The sequence below is a fragment of the Styela clava genome, chromosome 8 (genome assembly GCF_964204865.1).
Source record: "Styela clava chromosome 8, kaStyClav1.hap1.2, whole genome shotgun sequence".
Taxonomy (NCBI): domain Eukaryota; kingdom Metazoa; phylum Chordata; class Ascidiacea; order Stolidobranchia; family Styelidae; genus Styela; species Styela clava.
The window spans coordinates 9,872,892-9,897,529 of record NC_135257.1 but is presented as its reverse complement, the minus strand read 5'-3'; the positions used below and the strand labels follow the sequence as shown (position 1 = coordinate 9,897,529).

General features: G+C 34.9%; 1 protein-coding gene across 1 annotated transcript; it reads left to right on the top strand.

The window, feature by feature from the left end:
* The first annotated feature begins 1,588 nt into the window (after window positions 1-1,588).
* LOC120345661 (complement C3-like) lies at window positions 1,589-24,187 on the top strand. The gene is made up of 42 exons (XM_039415192.2): window positions 1,589-1,833; window positions 2,876-2,999; window positions 3,431-3,499; window positions 3,695-3,858; window positions 4,719-4,806; window positions 5,247-5,381; window positions 5,565-5,610; window positions 6,192-6,403; window positions 6,773-6,902; window positions 6,977-7,101; window positions 7,392-7,452; window positions 7,788-7,862; window positions 8,269-8,351; window positions 8,473-8,568; window positions 9,525-9,617; window positions 9,844-10,032; window positions 10,271-10,334; window positions 10,650-10,810; window positions 11,060-11,174; window positions 11,603-11,768; window positions 12,145-12,264; window positions 12,467-12,558; window positions 13,033-13,172; window positions 13,564-13,615; window positions 13,778-13,950; window positions 14,154-14,304; window positions 14,633-14,845; window positions 15,248-15,329; window positions 15,791-15,950; window positions 16,332-16,570; window positions 16,729-16,913; window positions 17,048-17,193; window positions 17,366-17,540; window positions 19,915-20,069; window positions 20,312-20,435; window positions 20,791-20,945; window positions 21,014-21,144; window positions 21,364-21,477; window positions 21,757-21,857; window positions 22,621-22,730; window positions 23,164-23,267; window positions 23,836-24,187. The coding sequence occupies exons 1-42, from the start codon at window positions 1,781-1,783 to the stop codon at window positions 24,065-24,067; spliced, it is 5,403 nt and encodes a 1,800-aa protein (XP_039271126.2). The 5' UTR covers window positions 1,589-1,780; the 3' UTR covers window positions 24,068-24,187.
* The last annotated feature ends 451 nt before the right edge of the window (window positions 24,188-24,638 follow it).

Below are 24,638 nucleotides of genomic sequence, written 5' to 3'. Positions count from 1 at the left end.
CGTTATAAGATGTGCATTATTGGTTTTGCAATGCAGCTTTTGGTTTTGCGGCTTAAATTTCTAAATTCTAACCGCTTGGGCCCCTTTGCGCTGTGGGCCCTCCCGCGACCGCGGGGGTGGATGCTACGCCACTGCCTTTCACGGTCTTGCATTAATTCGATTTGTTAGTCGCTCGTGCACTGCATTTGTGATAAGTCACATTTCAATACATGCAATATCAAATCGATAAATTGGATATTTATGCACGAGTTGCATGAGTTGGTTGTACTTGTATATTTTTGGCTGTATATGGAATTATCGATGCGACATTTACAGTATATGTAGACGAGTTGGTTGTATGTGTGTATTTTTGTCTGTGCGTTCATATCATGTTACTAACACTATCGGATTTTCTGTGAGATTCCAAGTAAATAGTAAATTGTTCGAGCAGGATTCTAGTATATAAAATGTTACTATATTAGGTCGGCCAAAAATAATGAGCCGGAGAGCAACGCAAATGCTATCTGTTTTGCATTCAGATCAAATAAGAGAGTTGTCTTTCGCGTGCACAAATAATTTATCCTTGTGGACTTTCACTTCATAAGTGTGAAAACTGCGAAGACCTTTTAACGCATTGCATACATTGTAAAATTGGCATTGCCATGAAAAAAAAAGGAGTAACAACATGTTTGTGTCCAACATCTTGAACTGTTGAAAACAGCTTGAATCTTTGGATTAATAGTTCAAAACATAAATCATTTTCAGTCGCTTTATCGTGACCATATCTGCCTACGGCTACTAATGAATTCATCATCTGCAAAACAACGCTTCAGACGAACGTGGCAACTGACATGTCGTTTAGCAACGACTATCAGATTATCGGAGAATACGATATAACCAACGCTGAATCATGTCACCTTATGGTTTAGATTGGGAATTTTTATCCTGAGGCGAAACTTGTTATTAAGCTATTTTTTTGCAATAAAAATATTGCATTCAATTCGATTTATTGTCGGACATATTTTATTTGACGTTCACAAGCGAAAATTTCGAATTATAATCTTCAAAATGTCTGAAACTAAGTTGAACGGGTTCAATTCAAAGAGTTTCGTATGAGTATTGGTTAAAATTTATATTTCAGTGTTTATACAAACATTTTTCTATCTGAGGTATCAAAATTAAAAACATTTACATTTTGTCACATTTTAACAAATTGAAAACAAATGCGGAACGGTGAATTGTTTTGTATGAGCAAGCAAGAATCGTTACATAAAATCGCCGTCAGTAAACGAGATTCATCGTAATTGTTTACAGAATATTTTTATTTAATACATTCAAATTATTGAGAATTCAACCGACTTACTCTGTAACGAAAATGGTCAATACGTCATAAGCAACCTCGTTTCTGCCTTGGGAACGGGAAAGCTACTACATTTTTACGCCATGACTGAATTAATTTTGATAGTATTATTGGTTCAAGCGTGAGTTGAGCAACCACATGAATCTCGTCTCGACAAGTTTTATTTATTTATCGTGATCTTTTATTTTGCTCCGGGGCAGATCGAAGTATATTTAAAATCTGTACTAAAAGTGAATTCTCCAAATCTCTTTCTTCATTTTTTGGTATGCATTGCTGCCAACTATTGCTTAAATTCATCGGAAAACTCAACACCTGATCAATTGAAGATTCAGACAAACGAGGAGCATCACCGTACTAACGGGTACTTACATAAATAACACCTGTGTTTGGGATATACGTGCTACACTGATTTGGAAATTGAAGATCAGCAGTCGAAGTAATATGAAGTTGCTGCAGTTATGCATGCAAATTTTTATGGCCGTGTTATGCACCAGGTAAGAATGCAATTTATTGGACACGTAGTGGACATAACGATCGTTTCAATATTATGTTGTTCTTGTTGTTTTATTACACATAATAACACACTTAGTGGAAATATTAAAAAAACGCTTTTCTCTTCGAATACTGGACCAATTGCTTTGAAATTTTCAGTGGTTGGAGATAAAATTTTTCATTTTTATTTATTTTAAATATTTCTGTTAGCTCTGTGAGATTTGTTTTTGTTTGCTATGACGTCATTAAACGTTCTGTGGACATCGGACGCCATTTTGTGTCCTACTGTACTGCTTCGCTTGGTGTGAATATATTTGTAGACCAGTGGTTCTCAACTTTTTATGACTCGTGGCCCCCTTTCGGAGGCTTTTAGCACTTATGGCCCCCACTTTAATATTCCAGAGGTATTAGTAGGGTTATTTTCATTGATAGATTCCAAATCCCATTATGTTAAAACAATTTGCGAAAACACCCTGCGAAATAACCTAGTTGAGCAGCAAACTAGGAAAAACTGGGAGATTTCTTTTAAAGTAAAAAGTAAATTCAGATTTCAGCCCATCCTTGTGGCCCCTCCTCCAACTCCTCTGTGGCCCCCTTAGGAGGCCGAGGGCCCCCGGTTGAGAACCGCTGTTGTAGACTGTTATCTGACGGTACGGTACACCGTACTGTACTGCGAACAGACGTGTCCATATATTTGGGCATAGCTCTCTTGTTTTTAATGCAAAGATTACGGACCCTTGTTGGAAGGCCTTCTCAGATTTACAAATTGAGTTGTTATTCTAAAACTAGGCAACGAAGATCTTCATAATCTGACTCCAAGTTGAGCAAGATTTATAGGAATGTTTCCAGTCGATTGTTTGGTTCTTACTTCTATGGTTTGCCTGTTTAAGTAAATTTTACACTTGGTTAATTATTAAATATTCATGAATTTTTATTTCTTTCAACTTTGCATTCTAACAAATTGAAATATATTTTGTATACTATCCCCGAGTATTATTACTATTATAAACGCTAATACTGAACTCCACCTATCATACTTTTCAGAACATCATTCGGACAAAACCATCTTCTCATTGCTCCTCAAATTCTTCGCGAGGGAGTACGAGAAACTGCTGTACTTAACCTGTACAATATTAATGGGCGCGTTGATGTAGTAGCAACAGTTAAAGTGAGTTTGCTCTGCATTTCCTTTCTGTTGACTATAATGCTACGTTTTGAAGTGATATTGTTTCTTTCGTTATTGCAAATGCGCTTTTAATTTTTTTTTTAAGTTAAATATTTCTATATGCTGTTCAAACATATATGTCACCGATAAAAATGGGAGACTTATCAAATAATTTAATAATTTCAAATAATAAATTCATTTTGATACAGTCAATAATAAATTTTGTTTTGTAATCCAATTTGACAAGGCACAAATTACAGAAATTGTGCTGCGTTTTTGGTGCCATATTACTAATATGGCACTAAATATCTATACTATCCTAATCTTTGGTGTGTGTGTGTGTATGGCCACACTTTAAATGTGAAATTTTGCTTAGCCTTCGATGAGTGAAGCTCGGAAACACTGATTTGCAAAACAATTTTCTATGATTTCAGCTCGAAGGTGTAACAAATTTTGAAATCAAGAACAAGGATGCTACTAAACCTATCATCATGAAAATACAGGTGAGTGGATACATGAACACAGCGTTAAATAATTTATTGCTTCATCTGAAACATCAGTGATATTCACTTTGAATTTGAATAAGACTTATGCAGTGATATATTGAATATTATCGATTTTCTTTCTAGATGTTAGATTTTTAAGTCAACTACAAAATGCGCCGCAATTGCAATTTATGTTTTTGTGTATTCATTTAGTACGACAAACCACCCGGTGTCTTGCCAAGTAATAGACGTCAATACGTAGAGCTTCTTGTTTCCGCTAAACAAGGAAATAAAAAAGTTTACAGTGGACAATTGCGGATGAGACTCATTGAATCGAGTGGATACATTCATCTTCAAACCGACAGGCCAATATATAGGTACGTATATTGTACATGAATAGCCAAATTCATAATATCATCTTTATAAATACAATGTATTTCAGACAAGTTCCTATAATAATTCAGACCAATGTCGCAGGCTGTAATAAGAATACAATTCATAGAAAAAGTTTGTGAACATAAAATATATGTTTATTATTTTGACATGAACATATTTTGTTTTGGTGTCACTTCTTAAAAGCGATGAACAAAACGTATATCTAATTTAGGATACAAAGTTGAATAACGGATTATATGCAGGGGTGGGATTCAAATTATTTGTCAGCCGGTTCCATCACAAAAGTCGTATTGTTCAGGTGGCTATGTTACAAAAAGTCGTATTTTTCAGCAAATAAACTGATTAATGCTAAGGGTTCGCTGATCTCCTAAAATTCCGTGAAACGGTTCTATAGAACCGGTGCGAACCGGCTGAATCCCACCACTGGATAAATATTGTAGTAAACAATATAATATCAACATAGCTGGAGCATGTAAATTGAGAGATTGTAAGTTTAGCGTTTTTCATGAGTTGGATTCAGAAATTTTCATTCGCTCACTCTTCGACTCATATGTAACTGTACCAGGTTTAACACTCAACTTTTCGTAGTTGCTCAATTAAAATTTTTTTTCCATACCATGTATATATGCAACTCAAAATTAAAGGGACTTATAGCTAAGTTTCGTATACACGAATCTGTATTAACTGAGATGAGTTGATGTGAGAGTTGAGCCCTTGAAGGAAGAATAGAAATGCAAAAATGGCTTGTCATTTGTCAAGCTAAAATGAAAATGTATCAAAAGTTTACTTCCCGTATCTTTATTTAAGACAATTGGAACTCTAGCTTTTGCTCACTTTGCAGGCCAGAAGAACGAGTCAACGTTCGAGTTATTGCTCTGACCCAAACACAAAGTCCCGAAGAACATCGTGAAGTCGAAATCGTTATCAGGGTGAGAATAGCAGTATTTCATAACTTTATACAAATGTGTGTACATCAAACCCAGTTTAATTCACCAAATCGAGTTATGTACACATATTTTTACTCAGAACAATCCAACCACGATATGTTTAAAACGCCATACCAACGTTTATTCCATTGGCAATACAGCAATGACCGCCTAAGCAAAATTTATGCCCGTTATAAATCAGTTACTCCACTCAACAATGCAAACTCTGCAGGCCTATTTTTCTCTTAAAAGAAGCAATGCAATTCAGGAATCAAGAGCTATGAATTGTGATATATAGTAATTTTAACCTTTTTGAATTAAACATTTATATTGATTGTAGCAACTTTCCGGAAATACCAAAGTAGTTCATAGTTCAGTTCAATTGCAAGTTTTTTGTTTAATTATCTATGAATATTTCATCTAAAGTTGATATATCTATTCAGATACCTCTGGACAATGTTGGAGTGGAAAAGAAACTACTGCGTATGCCCAAAGCAAAATTTATCGATACATCATTTGAACTCCCCGAATATCCGGTGTATGGAATTTGGTCCATACAAGCACGTTACACGGATGAAGTGAGCTTATTAGAATTAAAAAGCCCAAAACTCAGTATATGTTGTATATGTGCAATGATTTAAAGTTGAAGAATGGTAAAAACATAATATTGTAACCTTCAAAGTATATTTCAGTAATCTATATTATCTACTCAAAATCCCAATACTTACGGTTTCTATAAGTTATTATTTATTTAACTTCAGAAAGTGGTAAGATGGTCTACGACTACGTTTGACGTCAGACCTTACGGTAAGTTGCTCATTCAAAGTCACTTCCGGTTAATATAGTTGATTTTTAACTACAATATTAACAACCCATATAAACCGTAGCGTAGACTCACTAATTACCCATTCATCAGCAACTATGTTATGTGATTAGGGAAATGCCACGCGTAAAAAAAACAGGAAATGCCAGCTTGAAAAGATGGGACCTTTTACATTTCTTGAAACTTATTATAAAGTCGGTTTTTAATGCAGAAATTGACAAAAAATGCCACATCGGGCACATAACATTTTAAAACTTATTTTTGCTAATCGTAATCTGCACTGTTATTGTGAAACCATCAAGCAAAAACATCAAATGTTAATTCTGATAGATAACTGTGTCAGGTAGGTGCGTGACTCACTGTTATTTTGTGCTATCGTTTCCGTTACCAATGTACAATGAATGAATAGTGCAATTAAATCTAGGGAAGTTTGTGGTCGTAGGCTAGATCTCTAATTACATAAATCCTTGTTGTCTAGTATTAGCTGATTATATAATGGTTTACAATAAAAATAATTTGACAAAATCAGTAAATAGTTGGATGACTAATTTAATGTTTCACACAGTGCTCCCTACATTCAATGTTCGAGTGCTTCTGGATGATCCTTATGTTTTGGTGAAAACCGACATGTCGAATGAATATATCAGAGGAACGATCACTGCAGATTATAGTTACGGACGAAAAGTTTCTGGGCCGTATTTTCTCGCCGCGAAGCTGAATAGACCGGATATTAAATCAAAATTCCTATTTTACCAAATGCCTGAATTACGGAGAACGGTAATTTTCTTTTTTTATGGTGTGTTTGACCACTAACAGCACCCATAATAAGGTTCTAGCTAGACTATAATAGAGAGTTGTAATGTTTTTCTTTGCGTTTTGGCATACGTGCTTTATTAAATTTTACTAGATTTGAACCCGAGATCCAAAACGTAGAATACCAACGTAAATAAAAATTGAAACCAAAAATTTAAGTTCTCTCACCTATTCCAACCCACATCAACAAATAATTCTAACCAGATTTTAATGCAAATATTAAATCTTACGTAACCAAAAACGAATTCATTATATAAATTACTCAATGGTTTACGATTAAGACTTCTTGTTGAATAAGTTCATTGATAATGTGCATTGTTTCAACATTTGCAGGCAAAACTTAGGGGCGGGGAACAAAGATTTGAAATTAAAGCAACCGAAGTTTTGGCGGTGATTGGTGATGATACATTTGATGATCTTGAAAAGGAAGGTGCAACAATTGAAATAGACGTTGCTGTTACTGGTATGTAAAATGATGGTACCTTGTCGACTTCCATTTAACTCCTACATACCTAAAATTGCGGATTTCGGTTTTAGGAGAAGCGGAAGGAGTGGTTGAATCGGACAGATCAAGACCAATAATGTTTGTTCGATCTCCATATCAGCTTGATATATCGAGAATGTCTAAATATTATACACCTAGAACTTCTTTTGAAATAAAGGTGAATCGAATTCTGGGTTTCCGAATCAATTTTATTTTAAATTTGAAAACACTTCAAGAACTTGCTGGTATATCTATATAGAAGATGTGGCGACGCTGTTTTAGTACTGACGAAATTAATATCAAATGCGATGCGGTCAAATTAATTCGTTGGAAGTGAAATTTGATGAGTCTAATTCTTTTTGCAATAAACGAGAAAATCTTCCTTTCTGAAGCGTTGTTGAAATCAATCATAAAATACGTGATAATGTTATTTTCAGATAACTAAATTTCCAATGTTTTAATTACCAGGTGGATGTTTTGGATTCTGTGACGAACAGTCCTGTCAAAAAAGTTGAATTGGTTCTTACAGGTAAAATATAATATCATGCAGGATTTCAACAATCTGGAATCGGATACAACAATAAATAATGAATTGCCAATAAGTCAATATAAATTACATACTTTGATAAGTTATTCTATTTTTGACAATGTGTTAATACGTAATTCTTCTATTTCTGATTTCGTGTTTTCATGTCATATTCATATACACAAACTTCATTCAATTTGTAAACTCATGCAAAAAACATGGATAATATTGAGCAAGTCTTAATTTTTGTTTTCTGTTAGCCCTCTCATTTTTTTCTTGTTACACACTTTGTGTTGATATGGATATTGATAATAATGATAACAACAAACGCTTAACAGGCCCAAAGATTTGTGGAACCTTGGATTGTGGAAATGACAAATGTTGTAGCAATGGAAAGTGTGGAGAGTGCGAACGTACGTATTTCATGTAAAGAAATAGCATCAACCTAATAAAAAAAACTTTTAGAACCCTGAAAATATTTTTCTGATTCGTTTACATTCTCAACCCGAACATGATTATAGATAACCAGTAACTAATAGCAAGACATCAATAATTCTTTTGGTAAAGCGTATTTGATGAAATAATTTTGTATAAAGTTTAAAATAAACAATATTAAATTAGACTATGGAATTTCCAGGTACTAAGTAAAAAAATTCTGTATGTTGAACTGCTATCTGACCTGTGATATGCGTTTAAAACATAACAGCAATCGTGCGTCAGATTAATTGCCGTTTTGTTATTGACCTCCTGCAAACCTGGTTATCCAGGTAGCGTATAGTGTGTGTGATTGTGCCTTAAATAAGATTATATTTTATTCAGCAATCGTGGAAGAATCGGATGAAAATGGTCAAGTCAATTTCAAAATCGACATGGACAAAGATCCGGTGAAAAGAACCTATACAGTAAGTACATCATTCTCATGTTGAACGCGGCAAATTACTCTCCATCTATTCCATATGAATCGTTGTTTGACGCTATGTCTTGCATTGCTTGTACTTACTTTTCTATTGTTTTTCGATTCAGATACAAACAAGAAAGCTTGGAATACCCAGTGAAAACTTGGCAAAGCTTGATTTTACTCTTCATCCATACATCTCATCATCGGGAAGTTATTTGCAGGTGAAAAGATGTAATCACGTCAAAACAAATTCGGATATCATAAAACTTGTAACAAATTGCAAAAACCGACATTGTGATTTTCATCGTACATCTTGAGTATAACGTAATGATTGTGTATCAATATATACGAGGTGTGGCTAAAAAGAAACGAGACTGACGTCACAGATTGCGCAACACGATTAACCATTGGTAATCAACACTTTTACAGTGTGGTGTAATATGTGTTCTTTGTTCAACAGCTTTTTTGACACAATATCGCAATTATTTTTGCTCTTTAGGAGCCATAGGTGAATGTGATTAATTGCTTGTTGAAAAAAAAATTGCCGTGCGAGATCTGATTGAGTTTTTTGGCGATAGGGGGTTCAATTGCAGAATGACGATTGAGCAATGAATTAACATTAAATTTTGTGTCAAACTTGGAAAAACGGCGACTGCGACTTTGAAGAAATTGTGTGATGTTTATGGAGATTCTTCCATGTCCAGAACAAGAGTTTTTGAATGGCACAAGCGATTTGTGGGATGCAGGGAGGATGTGGAGGATGATTCGAAGTCAGGAAGGCCTTGCCCAGTTGACATGCATTTTTCCAAGTTTGACACAAAATTTAATGTTAACTCTTTGCCCAATCGTCATTCTGCAATTGAACCCCCTATCGCCAAAAAACTCAATCAGATCTCGCACGGCAATTTTTTTTTCAACAAGCAATTAATCACATTCACCTACGACTCCTAAAGAGCAAAAATAATTGCGATATTGTGTCAAAAAAGCTGTTGAACAAAGAACACATATTACACCACACTGTAAAAGTGTTGATTACCAATGGTTAATCGTGTTGCGCAATCTGTGACGTCAGTCTCGTTTCTTTTTAGCCACACCTCGTATGTAGTGAGTAAGTGAATTAAAGTATTCTTTAAACAAATCTACAAAACCAGTAACCATATTTCAACTTTATTAATAGTTATCGGCTGTTGAAAAAATCGCAGAAGTTGGAGATAAAAATTTTGGAATTGATGTCTGGTACAAAAGTGCACCTTCAAAGATTAGTTATGTGGTGAGAAAATACAAATTTATAATTGATCTTCTAGTTTTGTTAAATTCAATTTATTGTATGTATATTTATTTCAATTCAGATTATACTATAATTTATCACAGTTTGCATAATAATCTGCTATTATTATTTCACGTTGGGGCAAAATTTGGATTGGATAGTATTCCAATGCCTCAACTTTTCGTTTGGCTAACATGAATCTAAAACAAAAATTATTCTATTTTTATAGATTATGGCTCGAGGCGCAATAATATCAACCGGAGTTCACATACCGAAAAAGGGAAGTGTAAACACGAATATCAAGATTGAAATTAAAGGCGAAATGGTTCCGTCATTTCGTTTTTTTGTTTACTTTTTCAGCGGGAAGGAGTTATTATCCAATTCCTTATGGGTTGATGTTAAGGACGCGTGCAAACAGGTGGGGACGACATTGCTTAGGTGCCGTTGTAAACACGTTTTATTTAGTGTTACTAGAAATAATTTTCGTCCAGTCAATTTATTGCACTCTCGATGAAGTGGTAAACAGAGGGTTTTTAGATATTCGAAAAGTGTAATTTACTGTATTTGAACTGTGGTTCAGTACTTTCTGGTTAAGTATCTCATCAATTAAAATTCGTAACATCGATGCAATTTTGTCAAAAATTCTTTTGTTTTAGGAACTTCAAGTAAAAGTGCCTGCTCAAGTATTACCATCACAAGTTTTTAATGTCGAATATATTGGTAAATTCTTTGTTTACCCTTTACTAGAGGTTTAATTTCGTTATGTATTTTTCAAAAAGTTCTATTTTTTGCCGTTTGTTCGGATGATTTACATTTTTTAGTTTCGATTCCATCGCCAGAACCAATAAATTTATACTAGGAAATTTTACATTATTAACAATAATTAACGTCTTTGTCGTTGTTAAAATCAATCTCAGCTATATGTTATAGTACGGAACTTCTTAATATTATTTTGTTCATTACCTAACACTTTAAAAAATATTTTACATCAGCAAGTACAAGACTTTAAACACTGTTTCTAATTTTCACATGCAGGTAGTCCAAACGCTATTCTGGGGATGTCTGCAGTCGACAGAGCCGCCTATTTTCTTTACGATAAAGGGAGATTGACTCGAAGTTCTGTCTTTGAAGCATTGAATCTGTACGACGAAGGATGTGTTCGAGAGGGCGGGAAAAATGCACAACATGTTTTTGAGGTTGGAATCGATGAAGTTATTAATTAAAATATACCGCAATATGAACCATGTTCATAAACATAGTTAAATTGACATTCTTGAAAGAACTCGAAAAAATAGTCGTCGGACCATCGACGCTATTCACAATAGTATTTTCTGTGTGGGTGATTCAGAATTCGTAATGTTCGTTTGACGTGTGTGACCTCTCGTTTCTTATCCTCAGATTCTAAACTTCTTATGCTACGACATTACACTCATGCATTTATACAGGAAGCGGGTCTGCAAGTAGTCGGAGGTCTATACTCTGCTAAAGATGATTTCACGAATCACTGTGAAGCTAAGGCGTTGAAGCGGAAAAAGCGGTCTGCCCCGAAAAATATTGTGGGTTAGTATACTTGCACACTAAGCAACTGTGTAGGGTGAATTCAGTAATTCACAATAATTGTACCTGCAAATTCCACTGAGAAAATGCCAATGAATGTCAAATGAAATCTTTGGTTTAATTTGGCTTTACCAAAGCATTTGTAACTGTGACCTATTTTGATAGAAAACAACTACCAACATACAGCTAAGATTGCACCTTAAATATTGTGAACTCCGATGAATTTGGAGAAAAATACAAGTCAATTGGATATAGACTTCTAGAGAAATACTTTTAGCACGGCTGATGTTAGTGCCTCATTTTTAAGAGTTTCGTAAAATGTTAGACGGTAATTCAAATCCCATACCTTCAAAACTAACTAAATTGCTAGCAATGAATGATCTGTTGCCGTTTTCTTTACATTTCTATTTACAAACAAATTTTCTACTTAGCTAAACTTGAGAAAGAAGCGTTAGAACGCAAATGTTTAATGGATGGTTCCTGGGAGAATTTATATGGAACGTCCTGCGTAGAGCGAGCGGAAGCTGTCAGACTTAAACATTCATTTGAGTGTGCAGAAAAATTTCTCAAAGGATGTGAGGATTACAGAAGAACAAAGTGAGTGAATTAGAGTAAATTTACTACGATTTCGTAATTTACAATATTTTTTTACTAGTAGGACTGATCAGCTACTTGTTATTTCAGTAAAGTTGAACCTTCAATAAAAATCATTCTTATGTCTCCAAATTCAGCCCAGATTCTGTCAGGTCAATAATTCGACGTGAACTGGCGATATCAGATTCACTTCCAATCCATTCCATACAAATCATCTTACCATGTCGTCTAATACTATTAAATAAAGCAATAACCACTTTCTAGGTCCCTTTTGAATAGCACAGAAAATAAATTCGACAGGCGATAGTAACATTTATCGGTGAAAGAAACGTCATACATTATATACACATGAAGCATTTCCCGTATCGTGTTTTTGCAGACGAATAGCGCGAGAGGGCGGCAGATCTATTCAGGCAAATGCCGCAGGATTTCAAGCAGTTGCTAATAATGTGCGATCCAACTTTGAAGAAAACATGTTGTGGGCAACAGACGTCATATTGTAAGTCTGTTTGGAATATATTTTTGAAGATTGCTCATGTTGAATTAGGGTCTACTAATTAAGAACTCGGAATCTGTAACATAATACGAACAGTTTCTAAGTTTGTTAAATATCTACCTGATTTATTGATATACTTGTCTAACTTATATGAGTGCGAATGAAGTTCTCCGCAAATAAACATTGTTTTATTTTTGTATTGTAGAGGACCAGATGGAAAATACACCCGAGGAGTGGTAGCAAAAGACAGTATAACCACATTTGAATTTGACACTGTCAGCATGCATGAAATTGACGGTAAAAATGTTTACTAATGTTTAAAATGTTAACAAGATCACATCTGGTGGAAAATTGGATGGCATGAATGAATTTCATTTGTGATAGGGTATTGAGTATGCGGCTTACGTCGTCAAGTGAAACGATGAATACTTGCTGCTGAAAGTTCTAATTGTCGAGCAAATCGACATGGCGTATTTAAGATTTCGATTATAATTGTCCATCAAAAAGTATACAAAGAAAATGTGACGTCACGATTGCCGACAACGTGAAGTGTGATATTGTTTCCATTTCCGAGAAAAGAGAAGAAGGCTATAGCCTAAAGATCACCAACTGTCCAATGGCGCACTGTTTGTCAGATAAATATTTCAATAATACAGACACATAGATTTGCACGTATCAGTAGACTTGCATGTTTAACCTGAGCTGAAGTTTGAGTAAAACTTCTAATGGAATATTCGTTAGGTTTACTTGATATTTAATTCACGATTACAGGTTTCTGCGTTGCGCCAACACAAAACGTGACAATATTCAAAGATGTTTTTGTTCAGTTAAAACTTCCTTACTCACTTAAACGCATGGAACAAGCAGAAATTCGAGCTACGGTGTTTAATTATGCAACCACTTCTAAACGGGTGAGTATATTCTTAAAAAATAATAATTGGCTGGTTTATACAGAAAGTAATAAACAAAGAAATCCTTAGCCCTCCATTTTGTCTCTGTCCATTTTCAACCATAATATACAATCACAAAACACAATAATACTTCAATCCCAACAATAAAATATCTAAAAAATATCCAAAATTTGTTTGTTGTTTTAAAGACATTGCGTAATTCCTGATTGAAAAATATCCCCATATCACAAGCCTCAATGAATTTATTTTTTAAGTTTTTACGTTTTCCGTCCGATTTAACTATAGATAAGAGGGAAACCATGCATACGACTTTTTGATAGTGGTAGCGCAGTATCCTTACCCGTATCGCTCATTTGTTTGTTTGTTTTTTATATAATATTTGTCTTTGCAGTTAACTGTTTATGTGAAGATGGGAGAAGATATTTGTTCTCATTTCCGACAAGGTGATATTTCTAATTTTTGACAAATTAGTAATTAACGTTATCCAAAATACTATTTGATAAGTTGGTTATATAGTTAAAAGTTTGCAATAATTAATTATAGGGACAACTTGAAGTCATATATAGGGGAAACATGCATTGACAAAAATGAATTCCTTTTTGTAGGAAAATTTGACGAGGTCATCACGTTAGAAGTTGATGCCAATGAAGCAGAGACAGCATCATTCGCGCTTCTGCCACTTAGAGTTCCAGACAGTGAGCATGTTGACATCGAGGTGAAGATTACCAATGAAGATAATGTTGATATTGATCACGTCAAAAGATCAATACTTGTTCAAGTAAGACTTTTTGGATACATTGGAATGAACGTAGATCCAAAACAAATAAAACCTGTAAAGGCACCAGTAACCAGTAAACAAACACACAAAATGGGAATGGGCGAGAAAACTACTTGTCGTCCTTTGAACTATTATCTTCCAAAGTACTGTAGGCCTATCTGCTTTTTATTCTATAAATTCATGATTTTTTCTTTAATTTCCAGCCGGAAGGGGAAATTAAAAATGATATCAAAGGAACATATGCCATAGATCTCAAAAACAAACGGCCAAGCTACATCGACCGATTCAAGATTGATCTTAGGTTTCCCAAACGCTATTTAGCTGGAAGCAGGCAGTGCTGGATTTATCCATTTTGTGAGTTAATGAATGATATTAAATTAGACGAATGCAATAATAGGTATACGATTTCCATTGAAAGAATTCTATTATTCATATAGTAATTACATTGAGGCGCTTCATTTCCAACATGTCCAAAGATGGCATATACTCTCCATGTGCAACTATTGCCAAAGCAGTCGACAAAATAATTTAATTTCCTGTGATATCCAATACTCTTTAGTTTTGAGTTTAGATTGATCACTACAGCCCACTTGGAAATGAAAAAGTTCATTCATGACTTAACTGCCTATAAAAACTATATGGATCGGGATGTTTTATTACTATACTTTTAACATACTTGCAGCTAATTACATGGGACCCATCATCGAGTTCGACCCGGTTACTAAACAACCTAAGAATGACATCAAGAATTTAATAAGGATGCCAGGTGGATGCGGAGAACAAACTATGTTGTCAATGGGTCCGAACGTGATGGCTCACAAGTACTTAAAATTAGTCGGCAGGATGAAAGACGGGTCAGCTGAGGAGACAGGATCAATCGATAAAATGCAAAAAGGTTTGATTCGGAAATATATATTTTTTGACAAACGATTAAAACGTTATGGTGAATTGTTATCAAATCATGGTAAACAAATATATATATAAACTGACCATAAAAATGAAACGACCGATCCAGCATGTTGCGTTGGTACTGTCTACTCTACACTATAGACTACACTACAATCCACATAATTATATATTCTTTTCCCGTTACCACTTGGCGTTGAACATGTATGAAATAAAACGTTACATCTAATTCTAAAGAACTTGTTCTACCTCTTCTATATCAATATTGTTGAAAAGAAAATTTTTTTATTTTTAAAATTCATAGCCTGTAGCGTTTTGAAATCATGGATAATCTTTTGTTGTGACTTTTAGTGTTTTATTACTTTATAACATATATATTACTGTATTGCAGGTTTTGCAAACCAATTGAAATACAGGGCATCGACAGCTCCGATTGTATGGTCTGTTTTCCCACGTCACGCCCCTAGTGTCTGGTGAGTGCAATCAAATTAAAAACAAATCAGCCCCTTAAATAAAGGCTATATGACAAAATGACTCAATATACATATACAACCATTTAAGTTATGTACATACAAAATTTGACGTCATATGCATATACAACCTATATACCATTAAGTGATACACATACAAAAGTCGAGGTGATATGCATATACATTATAGTCATTCAAGAAATGTGCATGCACAGTCAAAAAATTTCATTAGCAAGTACTCTGCACTAGCTGTAGTAATACAGTTGCCAAGAACTGAGTATGATCAAATCCTCACAGTACCTGACCACGAGATCGCTGAGATGCGATCACTGAACCAAGGTCCGGTGCGCAAAATTCAATTTTGATGGCGTCATCACACAAAAAATTTAAAATGAAAAACGAATTCCACAAAGCCCACAAAAATAGATAAAACCAGTTTTCAACGATTGCGTTTTTATTCAAAGGTTGAACGCCTATGTGAACAAAATTTTTGCCCAAGCAAAACAGTTTTATACTGCTATGGATGTAGGACCAATCTGTACGTCAATAAATTGGTTGGTTGATCATCAAAATCCCGATGGAAGTTTCAAGTCCGGTGGAAGGGTGATACACCAAGAAATGCACGTGAGTTCAGAGTAGTAAAATTAGAAATATAGAAAATCATACATCGATGGAGGTCGGATTAAGAAATTACTCATACGCAAAGAGAGATGGTTCATCTTCATCTGTGTCAACATAAATAATAATGTCATTTCACTATTTATTAAATGGTTTGTATCCTGACGCTATGAGAAATGAAAGAAGAATAAAAATATGATATAAAATCTATAAATAGTAATAAAAGCTGGAAGAAAAGTTATGAATGTCTATCTGCTTTGTCGCATTTATTGGAAATAATTTCTGTTTTGACTCAAGGATTACCCCTATACACACCTGCATTTCCTATTGATCTAATTTTCTATTTCCTGGAGGGAGTCTGAAACATTATTTTTTTTTTTAATTAAGGGAGCTGTAGGAAGTACGCTCAGTTTGTCGGCATACGTTATGATGTCACTCGTAGAGTCACAATCCATTTGTCCTCAACACACAAAGAAAGTTGAAATCAGCATATTGAAAGCAACTGATTACTTAAAGAATAGCGAAAACGACCGACAAATGGAACAGCCATACGCTCTCTCATTGGTGTGCTTTGCCCTTTCCGTTTCAAATCCAAATGATCCTTTTGCAAAACGAATGCGCAAAAAGTAAGTATGCTCATTCTAGTTTGTTTCAGAATTTATCACACAATATTTCCATATATATTATAAAGATGGAAGAGCGTCTGTTCGCAAAGAACTACGTTTAGCGCATATCGGCCTTGTCAGGTTGGTAAGACAACTATAATAACGTTGTATTTTTGTAGGCTATTGACAAAGATCAATTATTCGGAAGACAATCGACTAGCTTTCTGGAAAGGAGCTCCATTCAAGACCATCGAGGGCACCGGTACTCACGCATATTGGTATAAACGTAATGCGAAGGCGATCGATGTTGAAGCGACTGGCTACGCATTACTGTCATTGCTGTATGCACAATCAGGAGAAAAGGGTAACTGTTCACTTGTTATTGTAGTTGATTGTTTGAGCGTTCTGCTTGTGCAATGAGATGATGTTAATCTTACTCATATTTTATTGATCACTGTATATGTTGAGTTTATTCATATTGTTTCCTCCTGTTTCTAGTCACTCAGAATATTCTTGATGTGACAAGAAAAATTGTACTCTGGATTATTCAACAACGAGATGAAAAGGGGGGATTCTCAACCACGCAAGATACTGTTGTTGGTTTACAAGCACTTGCGGAATATATGATCTGGAGTAGCACAGTGGTATGCAATTCTAATTCGAATAGACATGTATATAAAACAACGAATTAGCATTACTAACCTGTTACGTATTGGAGCATGTGTTATAGATATTTAAAACTAACTTTAGTGGGTGAACTTATCATCAAGCAAGGGTATATTTTTTGATCTTCTTATTCGCAATTCTTTTTGGAAGGAACCACCAACACGAGATGTTAAAATTGATTTAACCATCAGTAGTCCTAATGGCAGCGACTGGTACGATGAACCAAAGAGAATTCATCTGGATAAGAGTAACGAAAACTCAACTACACCAATTCCCATCCCGTCTAATGTCATTTCTGGTGGAGAATTGAACATTCAGGCCCAAGGTTTGTAATTGCATTCACGGCTTTTTGATACTAAAAAAACGCAAATAATATTTAGGTCAAACAAATTGCTCTGCATCGCGTTGGGAGTGAAAATATTCTCTTGCAAGCCATAAATTTTGGCAGACTGTTTTGATAGGGTTGGTAACGTGTCATACATATATTGCCAAAAATATACATATACCGCCAACTCATATACATATACAGCCAATCAAATATACATATACTGCCAAAGCCATATGCGTGTATAGTCTACTTCATATGGAAAGTCGCAATACAATAACACAATACTCCACAAAAGCTGGTCGTTCATATAACTGATGCATTAAAAAGCGTGAAAGAAACTCCAAAGCGACTAGTGATCAAAACGGTAATAGCATCCAGGTCAGGGGTAAGGCTTTGCATAGGACATAAAACTGCCAGTGTTCGTAGTTCATGATAACATACAATAGGCACAAATTCATAATAATATAATACCTCATAACAGCTGATTCTTGATAACTGCAATAAACTGACTACAAATTAATCAAATTAACACTTAAGATATGAAAACGCCGGTTCGCGTAGTTCTTGATAAATGTACAATCCGTCCGTTTGCGTTTGCGGAGACGTCGTAACTCACCGAAAGGCGGAGTGAAACGTCGAAATGAAGGGCTGATTTTGGAAATAGTATGATTGCGAGAGCTTATTTTTCACCTTGCCCCATGTCCCACCTTCCTCTATTGCAGGGGACGGAAACCTACGGCCCGCGACGCTTCGCGAAATTATAGAAACAAAACATCCGTTTTGAAAAATATATTATTTAGACTAAATTATATTATAACCTAACAATTACATAATTCACAATTACTCATTGAATGAGCATATAATTTAATTATAATTAAGCAAGTGGCAACAAAACGCAGAAAAGTTAATGCTAAATGCAAAGGGTTCAATGACGGTGAAAATATTCAAATGGGATTTTATGAGATACAATGAGGATTCTATATTCTATTCGAGAGATGTATCACTGCTTGATTTTTATTTTAAAAAGTACCATCCGTTTGGTTTTTCAACTTTCTAAAAATATGTGCGGCCCGCCAATGACTTGCAACCTTAATTTTGGCCCGCGAGCGACAAAAGGTTGCCGACCCTTGCTCTATTGGTTATTGGCAACATCTTTCCACAAAATCATTAAATTAAAGTTTGGTAAATTTGACCAATTCCACACGATTTAATCTCAGAACACATCTACGGAATCATTATGACCCTCGTACACATTATTTCGTTATATATCAGGGCATTTTATCAACTTTCGCTAGTTGCAAGTCGTTTTTCATATTTCAATCGATAGCGTTTTGGAGTTTCTGTAAGCGTAAGCACACTACCCCGAAACGTCAGCCTATAAAAATATTCTGGCGATGATTTCTTGATTAATAAATATGTAACGTGAGTAATGATAGTTTGCATCAAACTTTGATTTGATTAGTTTGTCGACAGTTTACTATAGATGACCAAAGAATAAAAGAATAGTTGAAAAAAACGCACTTAATGTTTCAATATAACTTTCAAACTTGCAGCGACTTGTAGATGTAACCGCATCGGTACATAATATACAGGAAGTGCACGGATAAAAAATGGATTGGCGGTGTTTGCACATCACTCAAATGTATATGTATATTGAGTTGATTATGAGTGCATATGACATTGGTTGTATATGTGCATTACATGAATGGTTTCATATGTATATCAAATTGGTACGATATGCATATAACATGGTATGACATCGCTTAAATGTTCATAGAGTTGACTATACACACATATGACATTGGCTGTATAAGAATATTGCGTACTCTATATAAGCATATCGCATTGACTGCATATGTACATTACTCCATTTGCCGTCTCTGTATATTAATTTGGCGGTATATGCATATGATAGTGACTTTTGCATTTGCATCACTTTCACCTGATATTATGTGTATATTGAGTGACTATAAATACATAAAGAATTGGCTGTGTATATTACTTGAATGACCGTGTATGTGTATCTAATTGGCAGTATATACATATGACATTGGCTGTGTTATGTACATCACCAAAATGGCATTGGTTGTATATGCATATTTAGTCGGCGCTATATGCATATGTTCTGCTGTATATGTATATCACGTTACCAATCCCACTCGACTGTTTTAAAGACTGGAACTATGAACCGAGTGCTCATTATAGATAGGCTGAACTCCTTTTAATTAATTCTTTTGATCCTGTTGTCGGTGTCAAAATGAAAGCAAAGGTTTCATAACAATGCTACAAAAATTTGAAGGCGCCTTTTTTTAGTATAAAACTTTTGCAATTTGTTGCTCGCATAATTTTGGTGCTGATAAACACATTCTAGGTGAAGGCGAGGGAACTTTATCATACCGATGTGTATATCGTACATTAGTGGATGAAGATGCTTGCCATTATGACATCAGTGTGTCCACTGAAGAAGATCGTATACCGCTGGGTCCCGTAGCTCAGGGTGATGGTGCAGAAATACTCAAATTAAAGGTGAAATGAACTTATTGTTTATATTTTGCAATTTCTTTCAGTTTAAGTGTATATATACTACACTTTTGTTCTACCAACACATGTGTGATTTTGTTATTTTTAATTAGATAGTACGGTATTCGTCGCAACTAGAGGTGGTATTATAATACATATCTATTATCTCTTCGAGCATATAATTTATATACTTATTATATTCAAAATAAAAAATTATTTCTAACACACATATACGTACTTTTTGCCAGCTTTACATTTCCAAGCCCAAAGGAGAACCTTCTGGACAATCAATCGTTGAAATCAACTTGATTTCAGGCTATGAAGTGATGGAAGACACTCTCGTCAAACTGTCTGAAACCGTTGACGCATCAAGTAAAAACAATTAACTATTTTATAAGCCTTTTTTTTTTAAATTCTCATACTTTGCCATTGTATTTAACCAATACCTACTTAAACCTACTTTATGCTATTCTTGGCATTCATCTAATACCGACTTCGTACAAAAAACGAGCCGTAAACTATTCTCAAACGGCCTCATAAACGGCCTTAAACTATATGTCATATTATCAAGTACGACAATCGATTTAGATATTGCAGGGATATTTACTGATTGCATCTTGAGAGACGTTGCAACAATCTTTTGTACGAATATATTGAAATAAGTTTAAAGAACTCAACAGCAATTACAGAAGAGAGTAGGTCACACAGACATATTTTTTTATTCCAGTTGAAAGATACGAGATTGCGAAACAGAAGGTGTTTTTGTATTTGAGCGACATTACGGAAGTCCCTAAAAAGCTGGCATTCAGAATATCAAGATCAGTGTATGTTGGCCGACCGGAACCATCTACTGTCACTGTTTATGATTACTACGAACCATCGGTAATACTTCATATCATACTGCCTTTTTCTGAAACATATTGAAAATAAAAATAAAAATTATGTGACAGGTGAGATGCAGTAAATTTTACAATGTGCCGGAACAAAATTTGAAACTTCGAACATCGTCTTGTACTGATAAAAATGGATTGGGCCGTGAAGACATTTGTAAATGCGCCGAAGGAGGATGCCTAACGTGCAGGTTCTTGCAAATTATTTAAAACTGTCAAAAATTTTGTTATCTACATTCATAACCAATATTTTCTCTTCATGCTTATTACTTATCGATTTTAATCGAATTATGACGATGGACAAATATTATACTCTAAATCTCAGTGTGCCTAAATTCAATCATATCAGGCATACTTTTAATATTATATTTGATCTACTCTTAGTAACATTAATATTTTTACAAAATTAGGACGAGAAAACAACAACTTCAACATACAGGATGTTTGGAAGGCACGGATGGAGAATGCACGATTTGTAACGATCCTGACAACTGCTTCGATTTAGCAGATATAGCCTGCAAAAGGTAAACTTGAAACTACATATATATACAAATTGCGAAGACAAATAATAGATATATACTTTATTTTCAATACAACTCAATCTTGTGTACCATTGAAAGTTGTCAACATCTTTGCTGCGCCCACAGTGTATATGTGACCCTTTCCTCCTATTGGAACGTTAACATAGGACACGACACGTTTATCTTTAAATAAAGCCTAAAGATGAGTGTTCATAAAATTGCGTATATGTATTGAGTTACGGATTGCTGAAAACCTCACTAACTTGTGATATATTAATTCAGTGATTATGTGTATGAAGTTAAAGTGACTTCGGATGGAGTCGAAGATCCCAGTGGAGTATTTATGGATTTTGCTATCCAAATAGCTGAGGTTTATAAAGCAGGTGAGACAAAGATATCCACAATAGCTGAAAATAAACATGACTTTACAGTTTCGACTTGTAAACTTGCAAAATAAACATGTTTTGTGGTAAAACATTCGTTATAAAATGACGTCATGAATCACACCATCACCGCCACCGATGTGTGAATAATTTGAGCGATGCGTGAAGTAGTTTGAAATATTCTTTTATCTCATTTATTTTCTTGCCATCCCTTATTGTAAGCTATATTGTTTACAATCAATTTCGCACATTCGTTGATGTAAATTTCTTTGTATAAATAGTTAAATACAGAACATGGTTTGTTGTTAACATATAAAATTACTCCACATCCAGCTGCCAGCCTAATCGTGAGATTTGCATTTATCCCAATCAGAACTTCTACTCGTCAACAACGTTTGTGCTCCACCTTGTCTTAAACTCCTACTGACTCCTCTCAACGTCTCCAATCTGTTTTTATTTGCCCTATGTATATTTATTTTTTGTCAACACATACGCTTGAACACTCAATTCCAGAATTCAAGAAAGCACTGAAATTCCAGAAAGTGCTAAAGAGTGACAAATATGAGTAGAAATCATCTAGCTCTGTAAAGATTTCTCTAAAGTTCGTTTTTATTGCTCACACACTATGATGAAAAAGCAGAGCGTAGTCTAGAATAAAGTGTGTGCATTTGGGATTGGCATATATTATTGTAAAGATATTACCACAGCAAACCTTGATCGTGGATGTAGTAAAAACCCAAAATTACTTCATTCTCCTGCTCAGGTGGTGATCGGGATGTGGATAGAAATCAAAACAGAAATTTTAGTATAAGAAGAGATTGTTTTGAATCGTGTAGAGATGATGAAGTGTTGGTTGATAAAGACGGTAAAAAGGTAGGCCCCAGTTATCATAACCATTTTTAGGTTGTATATAAAATTTAATAATTTCTGTGAACTCACTATTTTGCGACAGTTGAACCATGTTCAAATAAACTTTCTTAGACAAGTAGAAAAATGCCACAAATTGGTATATAACACCCCATATGTATAATTACTCAAAAAAAAATTTTAAATCACTTTTCAATTTTTTTCTTTCGACCATGGTTACAGTCAGTGGTGGGATTCAGCCGGTTCGCCCCGGTTCTATAGAACCCTCTCACGGAATTTTATGAGATCAGCGAACCGGTTAGTATTACTAAAAAAACATGTAACAGAACCGGCCGAAAAATATGACTTTTGTGATGAAACCGGCTGACAAAAATTTGAATCCCACCACTGGTTACGGTTTACCTTCTCCAATAAAGTTTACACATTTGTTTGTTTCAAGGAACCGTTTCTTAAGAAGGACAGAACGCTTCTCTTGATTGGAAATAGTGTGGAAATGAATTACGAAGATGATGATAATATTCTCAAAGGCGGTGAACTGCCAAGGTGAGTTAGGATAGAATAGGATTTACATATTTATTCAGGGGGAGAGGAAAGCCGATAAGACGGCTTAATCATATGGCGAACCACGGCCTCTCGTCCGGTTACCAGTCCAGGTCGGATATGGGATTAGTTAGTCAGTTATTTGTTTTCGGAAGCATGGACTTGATGGTGGAGAAAGCCGTAACCGACCAGCGGTTACGTGAACCACCCTACGGCGGCGAGGAGTCCAGCAATTCTCTCGCACATGATCATCCCCGCATGGGATTCAAACCCACGAAGCGTATTCCTAACGCATAGCACGATGCGCCACACCGCCGAGTTAATAAGATTAGCTGAAAGAAAATGCCAATAATAAAAATTGAATAATCACTGCAAAAATTTCCGTTATATAGCAGGGGAGAGCCATTTATTTCGCATCTCCCTAATTTCTATGGGACAGTTCCATGCTCCAGTATAGTGCGTCACCAATACATTAATTTTGGAATTTTGTATTAGGAAACTAGAGTACGATTAAAACGCTGCATGCTGTCAAAAGCGAAAAAAATTAATATTCGCTTTTTATTTCTTTCAGTCCCCACTATCGGCTGGGTGCAGGGATGTTTGTAGAGCGTATATATCCGACGACGAAATGCAAGAAGTCAAAGAAAAAAGCCGAAGAAAAGAAATGTAGAAAACTCAAAAAGAAAACTCCAAAAAGTACGAGAGAAGAATGTCTAAAACATATTGCTATTCATCAGTCATGTACCAACTTGAGATTGCTCAGAAAACTTCTCACGCTCGGATGCGACAGTGAAAGAAAATGAATTGATTGTTCATTGTTGTTTTAGTAGGGAATACTGAAGATTATTGAAAATGAGAACGTAAAGTACTTAGTTATGTTCTAAATGCAAACAAAAAATTAATAAATATCCTCAAATATGAAAGTGTGCTCGAAGAGATTTTACTTATCGATCTCGATCGGTAAGTATGTTGATAGGTATTTGTCTGTTTGTTTGTTTGTCTGTTAGACACTTTCGTATGTTACGCAATATCTCACGAAAGCGAGGTTGAATCTGCTCCAAATTTTGCATCCATCATATCTCGGACCAGGAGCGTATTGATTTTCGATGAATTATTATGTCATATAATTAGCGAGGTATTAATTAATTAGTGATGGAACACGCGGTGTCGCTATTGAGTCACAGTGAAGGAATCGAAACCGGAGTTTCGAAAGATCGAGAAGTCGGCGGTCTCCGATCTCTGTCTAGTTTTCGTCATTATCACTTTTCACGGGTGTAAATTAGAGATCTTTGGTACAAAGTCTCGTCACTAATGCAAAAATTAGAAATTTGAGAAAAACACCCCGCCACGTTTAAAATAACAAATTAGGAATTA